This window comes from Mya arenaria, chromosome 14, assembly GCF_026914265.1.
Source record: "Mya arenaria isolate MELC-2E11 chromosome 14, ASM2691426v1".
In the NCBI taxonomy this organism is placed as follows: Eukaryota; Metazoa; Mollusca; class Bivalvia; order Myida; family Myidae; genus Mya; species Mya arenaria.
The window spans coordinates 17,536,777-17,547,758 of record NC_069135.1 but is presented as its reverse complement, the minus strand read 5'-3'; the positions used below and the strand labels follow the sequence as shown (position 1 = coordinate 17,547,758).

At 37.7% G+C, this 10,982-nt stretch overlaps 1 protein-coding gene across 1 annotated transcript; it reads right to left on the bottom strand.

The window, feature by feature from the left end:
- Window positions 1–437: 437 nt before the first annotated feature.
- LOC128216692 (uncharacterized) lies at window positions 438–10,486 on the bottom strand. Its single transcript, XM_052923337.1, has 6 exons — window positions 9,375–10,486; window positions 4,442–4,565; window positions 4,016–4,197; window positions 3,167–3,434; window positions 2,124–2,256; window positions 438–1,830 (listed from the first exon to the last, which is right to left on the bottom strand). Exons 1-6 carry the CDS (start codon window positions 9,670–9,672, stop codon window positions 868–870), a joined length of 1,968 nt encoding a protein of 655 aa, XP_052779297.1. The 5' UTR covers window positions 9,673–10,486; the 3' UTR covers window positions 438–867.
- Window positions 10,487–10,982: the final 496 nt, after the last annotated feature.

Here is a 10,982-nt window from a genome sequence, read left to right as displayed (position 1 = left end):
ATATTTTCCAGACTATTGCAATATATAATTTGTTTTACGCTCATTTTTTTAAAAGACTCTTTTCGGCTCAAAAACCCTTTGTTTACAACATATCAATAAATTCTTTTTTGTATTCAAATGCCAAAATAATACATATCTCATTTTATGGATAGTTATGTTCTCGTCTCGGTGTTTTTGCTGTAAAACTATTAAATTGTTTGACTACAGTCTTTCATTATGCATCATGTTTTAAAAGGGTATAGCACATGAACTGACCCCAAGTTCCAATGTCATTTTTATTGAAATTCAAAATATTTGCACTTGTTGAACATGCTGTTTTTTCCGAGCGTTTTCTGTGTTCTTACTGTAAGTATGTATAGGAACTGTATCCATGTAAATCTCTATGTTGCTCTTTTTCTGTGTTTTCTGAATAAATAATGCATGCAGCAAAACTCAAGTGATTTGTGTATTACTTTATTTGATATATGACAATGGCAAAGTTTATATAACAGCAGTCAAGTTTAAAAAAACACAAGTCGATTATTAAATAACACACAGCTCATTTGCTTAAATGATTTAAGGAAATCATGGTAAAAACGTTTATCTCAAAAACAACACCTTGTCGAATAAATGTACATATACCTACACATCTAGCATTACCAAAATGAATAATATGTGGCAATGGCAATGGAATGAATCTATCAATTAAAGAAAAACAGCAACAATTTAATCCCGAACCAGCGGGCGTATAACATAGTTTACCTGCATGTATACTCTGTATACAGTGACTGACTATTAGACAGTCCACCCTTTTAACAACTTATAAGTCACATTGAAACCCTTAAAAATCTACCCGATAATGAAGAAAGTTTTACAGGTATGGAACAATTATACCATCTTGGGTGAGCTTACAGAATTTTCATACTCAGTTTTATTATGACCAGGTTCTAGCACATAGTAGTGATGACTAGACTTTACACTCGCATCAGAAACACAGGAGTCCCTGTTAGCGGCATCGGGGTCAGTTCGTTTCATCAGTTCTTTGAAACCAATCCCTTGCGATTCCTTAAATGTAAAGACGTTTCCGCTTTCATTTATATTCAGAGGAGCATTTTCCGAATCTGCACTACCTGTGTTTTCCTTGCGGCTTCTAGGCCTTGGAACCGGTTGCGCAGGCGATGCTGTAGAGTTTACATCTGACATTGTTGAATTCGTTGACGTCACGGCGTCATTGCCTGACATTTCGGATTCTCTCTCTGGAGATGCCAAGGACAATATCGGCGATAAGGGATTAGATGGCAAGACCTTAAGACCCACCTTCTTATGCTTGGACTGGGTGGGCGGGGTAATGCTGGAGCCGGATGTTGGGACGGCCGGCGCCACAGTTTTAGGAGGGCCGTGGTCAATAGCAGCGTAACGTACCGATGTATTGGCACTTACGGGCTGCTCATAGTCATCCTGACCTTCGATCTCCCCGAAATCGTCTACATCCTCTGCGAAAGTATCAGTGTTTACAATTGGCGTTTCCGAAGTAGAGTTTGCGAGTAAGTTTCGGGAAGAGGGAAGTGTATCAGCGTTACTCAAGTCCCTGTCTTTAAAACGTTGGATGTCCTCATTCGTCGTTATTGACGTTGTGTGATACGGCGTGACCATGCCTTTAGAAGCTTCCCTGTTGGCCGCGAGGATCGGTCCGTAGCTGAGTTGGCCACGCGTAGTGATAACCGGGGCGCTCCCGTGGCGACCGGAAGTGGGTGGTGCGGTGTAATTGCTGGAGCCGTCATCACTCACCGGATGAAGGTAGTCTGGTAGCGTCATGGAACTCGGCACTGGCGGCTTGTACCCTGGATTTACCTGAATGGATAAGATAGATCCTATAAATCAAGAGCGGGAGGACTTCACCACAATGAGAGCAAATAATTCCCATCTACACAAATGATCTACTAATTAAAACATCTTTTTAAGTATTTATAAATGATAAGATTAAATAACGGGCGTAAAAGATTTTTCGGCGTTATATAACATATATAACTTTAAGTTGAAGATTTAAAATAAACTACAGGCGGTCAAGGAACAACTTAGAGAAACACAAATGCACCACCTTTTTCAATATGAAAATTCTTAATTAAGAGAGAACATGTACATACCAATGTCTCGTCAATTTCCGCGTACGGGTCTGAGAGCTGTCGTGTGGCTGAAGGTTTGCTATTGTTGTTGTTGCGGGAAGGTTGTTTCTGGAAGAATATACCCTGGCTATCTGTTGAACTGTCCGAACCGTTCCTGAAATGCCAAGAAACTTGCGTTATAGTTCACATTTGTGAATAACACTTACTTATCCGTGAAATTAATCTTCTTTTTTCATGATATTTGAAAAACAAGCACTTTCGTACGATTGCGTTATGCTGTAGAAGAATTGAGCAATGACATAACAACAAATCATGAACAAAAAGAAGAAACAGTAGGACCGGCGTGGCCCTTTATCGGTCCACTACACATAATTGCTTTTGGAAGACAAAATTTCCAATGCTCCATGAACATTGACCTGAGTTTTTAAAAAGGATGTTTTACCTAATCACCTAGTTTTTGACGCAAAAGAAGTATGAAACAAGATGCTATGAAAACAAACATTTGGACCACGTTTCATTGGTGATGTACAAACAGCAGTATGACCTCTAGATGGTTCATTAGACTCGGTGTGATTTCACCTAATGGTCTACCTTTAAGATACCACATAGCCCAGTATCGCCTTCGACCTAGATTTTGGAGACATACATTCTCACCAAGTTTAATAGTTTGGGGACCAGAATTGTTAAAAGTTACTTTGAATTACTTTAGAGTGTAATTAAGGGTTTTCTTTGTTTTCATCATGTAAACTAGTTGTTCACCGCACATAGACAAGTATCGACTTTGACCAAGAGTTTAGAGACACGCATTTTGACAAGTTTCATTGATTTGGGGCCAAAATAGTTTCCTCTAAACTGTTTCCAGTGAGTTTCGTTCTTTTAACATTGTGATCTACATTTTGTGCGCACATAGCTCAATATCAAACTTGACCCTTAGTGTATGACTTATCGAGTGTACGTTACCAATTGTGGACGACGGACAAAAGACACAAGTCCAACGATTCTAAAGGCGTCATGCAAAAATGAGCTTAAACAACAGAAAATCAAATAAAGGACATGGGCCGCACCTGTCCCTTCTGTTTCTGCACCAGAGAATCACGGCCACCAGCAGCACAATTCCCAGTATCACACCGCCGGTAATCACCCCAGCGATGATACCACCCGTCAACGCGCTGTTGTCCCCCGGAGGTCCCTGGGTAGGCCCAACCCCACTATGACCGCCCCAACCTCCGCCCGGTGGTAGGGGAGGGCGCGGCTGATCCGTGTTGTTAGTCGTCGGGGTAACGGGAAATATGGGGCGGGGAGAGTCGGTATCACCTGGTATTGTCGTGGTCTCTGAAAGTGACGACGAAATACAATAATTTTAAGCTAGTCAAACCTGTATATTCAGTTCTAAACTTTGTGACTTGGTATATTAGTATTGATATTCTTCGTGAAGGTGATGAAATCGGCGTGGTGGATTAACATTGACACGCAGAAAAATTCTTAATAAAGTAAATCTATGTGCAAATATAAAAGGAACTATTCTGCAATAAAATACAACGTTAAGAGCAAGTAGAATATCAACAATTAAATTATAACGTGAACACCTTTACCATTCCAACGTGTTTTTATTTAATTCTGACCTCGTAAACAGTTTGCAGTTAATTACCCCTACTTCCGTATTCATGTGTTAACCGGTTGCTAGTGCGAGCAATTCGCTAAACGAAGCTATACAAATAATAATGACCACGATCAAACCGGAGGTCGCAGTTACGATCCCCCGCCTCACCACTATAAGCAATGACCTCCTTCGGGAAGCAAGTAAAACGGTGCTAGCACAGAGTATATCTAACCATGGTTACATTCTGCCAGTTCACTATACTATACGGACTAACATGCCCCCTCCCCAATACACACACAAACACAAACACTACCTGCTTTTACAGTAGTTGGCGTTTCCTGGATGGTGCGGCGGCAGTAGCTGTTGTACTGATCGTACAGGTTGTTCACGCGCTTGTCAAACCGGCGCTGGAGAAGGGCGCGCTCCCGCCCCCCGCACCGAGACAGAGACTGCTGCACGCACATTCGGTCCCGCTGCAACTCTGACCCGACACGTCTGCAGTGGGTAAGAAAATCAGGTTATTATAGTAACGCAAAACAATAGCGTAGGGCGAATACTATATACATTTGTTTTATTGTTTTACGAACTAGTGTAGTTTACAGAAACACTTGTTATCATACATAAATGTAAAGTTTAACGAAACCACGTGGCCTTCACGACAGAGAGATCTTCGTGTTTACATACGGTCACTAGTTCAGGACCACCACTGATGAGTCTTCTGTAAACTAACAGAACCTACCTGCATGCTGCAGAGAGAGTGAAGGAACCAGCCGGGGCGTTGTCTAGCTCGTCGACGACGCTCCTGACGTCATCAAAACACGTGACTGCGGAGTTGCAGCACGCGCGGTCACGCCCTTGAATGTCTGTAACGTGATAAATGGGTGTTATAATAAAGTACTTTCAGATTAATATAACTATAAGAATCTTATCAACACAAACATTCCAACGAGAAAGTTGGAAGTATGATACACAGTTCAAATGTCATTGCTATATAGCATTATGTGTATTATACGAATATGCTAGAAATAAAGTGAACATTTCAAATTAAATGTTAAATAAAAACATTTAGAAAGGACATCGTTTCTGGTATTTCCTAGCTTTATCTATTCTTTTTGGCCCATTATTATATTTCTAAAAGTAAATTCATTGATATCGAGAGGTAGCCGTCCATAAACATAATTGTATATATCTACAAATAGGTGATCGATGAGCAGAATATACATCTGTTTCATTGGTACATTGACTGTGTGTATTAAAACTAATGAACGACAGCGTAATTAATTGCTAATTTAGAGAGATGTGTATTAATAGTGATGAGGAAGTGTTGGTTTGCCGGAGGGGGATAGTTAGGAGTGGTCCGCGTTACCAATCAAATGGCGCAGTTTTAAACATGACAACACACTTGTGAAATATTATCTTTTTCCAGCCTTTTTTACAAGAAAAAGATATAGTAACTGATTATGAATAGCGTCATCCCCTATTTTGTTTTTAAGATAAATGCCATACATTGTTTTAAGATACATCTCTAACGTTACATGTACAAATGAAAGGCAGACAAGACAACTGATGGTCAGCTTCTCAGTCGTACCCAATCTAGGTTTATACTACCAGAAGGTTGCTGAAATAAGTTGTTCTTGTACGACATGATTGTTCAAAAACTTAAGAATAAAATGATAAAGTTATTACCACAACAAAAGTTAACATTTCGATTACCCTTCGGACACGTCTTCTTAATTCTGTTTAAACTTTTCTCTAGAACTTCAAGCATAAAGTCTAATTCAGTTGGAAACTGAGGGAACCCGTCCCGAGGCGTTCTCTGGACGTCTGTCGGCAATCCCCAGGTTCCTTTGCTCAAATTCGGACTTATGATTGTACTGTTTCTTTGATCAGCTTGCGTTTCACCAAGTTGGATAAACTCGGGGAGAAAGCCATTAGAATTAGCAGTATTGCCATCTTTCCGATCATCGCCATCTACTTTATCAGTGCCAACTTTCTGATCGGCAGACAAATCATTTAAACCATCTGTATTGTTTATGTTGGATTCCGCATTGTATAAAAGGGTATTCATTGTGCCATCTTTGTCAATGTTGGAGTTTGGCGGCTGATTTTCACTTGACGGGCTCACTGAAGGTTTCAAAGAATTGCCTGTGTTGACAGGTAACCTGGCAATAATGTCACTCCATGTAGTTCTCTCTGTCGTGGTCAGTTCTGTGGTTGTGACTCTGTTAGATGGGGTTGTTACTTTAATGAGGTCGCTTCCATTCCCAGATGTTTCTTCACCAGCAACAGATTGAGTTGGTTCATTGGTTGTAGGAACCATACTAGTAGTTGTGTCAGTCCAGCTCGGTTTCTTATATGATGTTTCTTGTTTCTCAGTGTTTCCAGTGGTTGTTATCAATGTTGGGACTGTTGTTACTATGTGAGTGTTATTGGAATCTGTGTGGAAATCGTTTCCAGTATCCTCCGTGTTGTTCTTATTCGTGTACACCTCTGTTTGACCGGGATCGTTAACTGTCTCTGTAGTATCTTTAGTTATACCAACTAACCCGTCTTTCAAACGTTTCCCTTTCTTCCTTATTTTCTTTACTTTTCTTATAATCACCATAATCACTTGTATCAATGATGATATAACCAATATCTATTGAGATAATTCCAATGAATATGGGCAAGAATCACTATTAAAGAGTATTCCCTTTATGAAGTTTGAGTTACATTTTGTATTATCTTTAAAAAGAAATCATGTCCATATTATTTCACGGTAAATCTAATTGCGAATAGTTTGTGAAGTTTTATCAATGAATACATATAAACGTCGATGAATCCCTCTTAATTTTGGCCATCGGCTATTAAATATTGACAATTGATTGATAGGATCGTCTTGTAAGTAGTAATTAAATCACGGTATGTTATGATTCGAATTTCATACATGATCTCAGCGTTAACGTTGCCCATAAATTCAGGATGACCAGTGGACCTATAGGTGGCCAATTATTTGACCGTTGATGATGTCATCATGTTACGTTTATACACGTTAACGTTTCGTTAATTTGAAGGGTTATAAAACGTTTTTTGTTGAAATGAATATTTTGCAAGTTTTACCAGTAACTAATACCAAAAAGAGGCGAAAGGTATATTTATGAGTGAAAAGAAATTGGAAGATGCAGAAAGTACATGGCTCACTGGACAGTAAAGTATTTTACAAGTTAACAGTTTCACATCGGTGGTTGTTTCATTCGTATAAGGGAACGTACATGTAATGCCATGTATATACATTTTACACAAGTATATATGTGTGTGTGTGTGTGTGTGTGTGCGTGTGCGTGTGCGTGTGCGTGCGTGCGTGCGTGCGTGCGTGTGTGTGTAAACGCGTTTGAAGTTCACCAGCGATTACAATGTAAACCTTGTCTGTTCGTTCTGCGGCCCACATGCAAATTATATTCAATATCAAGCCAATTATTGAGATTTACATGGGCGTTCAGTAAAACGTACTTTTTTATTACGCTAACGTAAATGAGTATTTACACGCAAGCAAGCCTTGGTGAACCAATGGTGTTGACATGATTACCAACACTGTAAAGACAGGTGACACAGTTAAGCCTACGGCAAAATATATATACAAGTATATGAACAATGCTCGATATTCTCCAAGTATGGCAGTATAGGTGGATATAAATGTTCAGACTAGCGTGCCGTCATCTATCATGACCTATCACTACAGATAGCTCGCAATTTATACGAAAATCAAAATGTGAATAATAAAATACAATCTATTTTTATGTATTTTGCAACATACATAAATGTTCCCCTACGCCGTTCCCACTGCCCGTTTGCAAAGACCCCCCAACCCATACGATATTTCTGTAAAGACGAATGCCGTTTATTTTCAATTGGTGTTGTCATTTTCGAATATTAAACATGAGTCTTGTAAAAAATGTATAACGTATCATTTATTTTTACATTTTGCATCTCTACTCTACTCATAAACAATTTAAAAGCATGACCGGATTCTGTCCGTGTTTACAAAATTTGGTAGGGAAATTTTCACAGGGGTGAAGAGATTTTGCCCTTGACTTATTTCAAAATACATATAAAAATGTACATAACTCTTAAATACAAAATAAAGCCGTGTTATTTTTGGCGGAGACTCTCGTTATCTCGAGTATATTGCGTTCAAAACTTATGCCAAATGCTTATCAGTCGAACATATAAGGTTCAACCCCCTTGCGTCGATATTGACATTCTATGGGAAGGATCACAAAGGATCATAAATCATTTCCTAGGCCTAGTTTAAGCCTTCTATAATTGAACACCACCACCCTCACCCACACATGTATAGTACACAACTTCTGTGTACTGATTTAAAAATAATAATACTTATAGTGGTGTTTCTTTTTCTAAATACAAAAATAAAAAAGAGTAATGTTATATGTTATATATAATACGGTAACCCATTAATATGCTTAACCATGATGCTTCGAAATTTGGATATTACAATAGTGGCCATGTATTTAAAGTGGATAAATATATATCAATTATATTACTATTGAAAACTTATAACTCTTATCTGTTAATAATTTATGTTCCATCGGTCGAAATAAATAAAGACATTGGCTATGCATATTGTTTATATGTATTATTGGGACAATGAGATTATCTACTCAGTGTCAACTCTCGGAGCCAATAAACAAATACACAGAGATTAGACCTCTGTTGTGACACAGAGGCAATAAACAAGGGATGCACAGCGGGGAGACTATCGTGCCACAAATTTCCTAAGGCTGCATTCTCACAGATATTCCGTTCTTACAACTTTTTTTATCTTTTGTCTTGGAATTAACATCTTTTTGTGGAAATATCTGCAAACTAGTGATTAAAAATTGTTGACAAAAGATCATATCACCGATGTTTATATTTCCGTTCGAAAATTAATGTTTTGTGGCTTAAAGCGTTACTAACGGTTTAAGAGAAATGCATAAAACATCATTTTCTGAACTTAAATTGAAAATCTGCGATCTAAGTTTTTTGTCAGCATTCTTATATGACTGGTTCCAATGCATGTTCGCAAAAAAAAATGGCTGGATCCAAGACAAAAAATAAAAAAGAAGTTGTCAAAACTTTAAATTTGTGAAGAGTGCAGCATTAAACTAGGCATATTAGTGTATGGTGTATGAATTTTGTTACTTTAATTCCCTTTCCGGGAACGAATGCGGTGATATATAATACCAGTCAGAGTATATGGCAAAAGCAGCGAAAATATGATTTGATTCTAATCTGGTGGTACATAGTTTGAACAAAATATTTCACCATGCCCACCAAATCACATCCTAGTGCTATTTATCATATTATCTAGGTACATGTTTGTTTGTATTAGGCTGGAATGTTGAAATAGTTATAGTAGTTTAATCCGGACGATTGACTGGTCTACGTATTAAAATTGTATACAAAACAAAAATGAAGTCCTAAAACTGAGAATTATTACCGTTACGTTGCTTGATACGTTCTAAATTTGAATTGAACCACGCTGTACTCGATCAACATTCGCCTTGTACAAAAACATCAGAGACTTAATCATATTAATGTATCTGCTTTACAGTAATAATTAGGCGCGAACATTCCTAGGAAAAAAAGTATACTTAAATCGGCATTATATTACATTATAAAACATGACTTACCAGTACACAAAGTGTTAAAATCCATTTCATGTTCAGCTTCTGCTGTCGTTGTTGTAAGTTTTACGGTGGTTGGTGATGCTGTACTTCCCAGCCCGAATGGCCCTGGCGAGAACCCGCTACTCATCATGGAGTTTAACAGTGAGCGGCGAACCAAAGCCTCGAACAACTCATTATTTTCAGTCGGTTGTGCGCGTTTTGATAAATGAACTTTCCTGAGTAACTTTAACATGCGGTCCAATCTGTTCTGCGTTCGTTTAAACAATCGCCCCTGCTTTTGTTTTGTGGTCAAATTTGCCATGTTTTAATGACTTAACACCGTCATCTTCGTTGATCGTTTCATTTTTCGTGCGATTTGTATAATTAATTGTTGTTTATAAGCCACAGAAATGTCACAAATGGGCTGCACACAAATCATACACGTTGTCATTGGCTTGGTCGTTGAACCAAAAGCTGTTGCTAATAGTTTCAGGTCAAACTCCGTTCTAAAAACAGTCACTGTCAGTAATTTAAAGTGTGGAACGCTTTTCAATAACTGAATGTATAATACTCTAGGAAATATTTCAAAGTTTAACAACACGCTTAAACCCGCAAAAAGGGCATCCGTATATTCCGCAGAGGTTTACTGTATGCACGAGAAATGCTTTATGAATTCGCGCTTCAACGACAAAATTATTTTTTTGAATGTCTTTAACAGTAAGTTCACCATAAATCACATCAAAACTTAACACCATGAATAATGAAGAGTCAAAAGTGATGTGATGTAATCGAATTCCTATGTCAGTGACAAGTAAGATATCACTAATGACTCTCCAAATACCTTAACAAAATGTTCGGACAGTTTTGAAGGCTGCTATCAAGCAGTATGTCCTTTTCTTTCAAAAGCAAACACACATCGTTCAACCCTATGTTGCCTATCAGGTCGGGATGATAAGTCTGAGATAAGCCAATTATCCGTTTTATGACGATATTTCCCTCAGCGCTGATTCACCAGTTATTAATCCTGTTAATATGTCGAATGCTCTTAATACATTAGGTTATCTTATCACTTGACCACGAATGTTTGGTTTAAATGTAACAGAAACAATTTGAGGGCGATAAAATTGTGCAACATTGAATCATAATATTTGTATCCCACATCGGATACTGTATGTACACTATATTTAACACTTTCAGGTATTTATAATGGTTGTGTTCCTTATTGTCAAAACTATAGCACATTCCTCATTTTAAGACCTTAAACTTAAAAAAATATCTAGTAATTTACTGTCCTATGATTTTAAAATATCTATTTAGTTTAGGTTAACATTAGACTATAACTATTCACAAAGCATCTAATGCATACAAGCAAGTGTACACTGTATTATATTATGACAAGTGATAACTCAGACCATTGCCAGCTATGAAACATTGGGACACTTTATTACCCTTTTGTCTTATTTCTAACAAATTAACATATTATTGGATGACACATGCTTAGATTTCAGAACGATTTTACAAAAAAAGCTAACAATTTCCATAACTAAAATCATCATTTAAATACTAATGGAAAACTGAAACAAGGCGTTTATACAGAGACAGGAGACCTTATTTCCTTATTTAGTTTGGATT

What these genes read in the sequence shown, in the direction of transcription:
- LOC128216692 (XM_052923337.1), bottom strand. Translation starts at nt 9,672, where the DNA reads ATGGCAAATTTGACCACAAAACAAAAGCAGGGGCGATTGTTTAAACGA. An exon ending in GCCAACTACTGTAAAAGCAG is followed by an intron (nt 3,435 to 4,015) that starts GTAGTGTTTGTG and finishes CGTCACTTTCAG; the next exon opens with AGACCACGACAATACCAGGT. An exon ending in TGCAGAAACAGAAGGGACAG is followed by an intron (nt 2,257 to 3,166) that starts GTGCGGCCCATG and finishes TTGGCATTTCAG; the next exon opens with GAACGGTTCGGACAGTTCAA.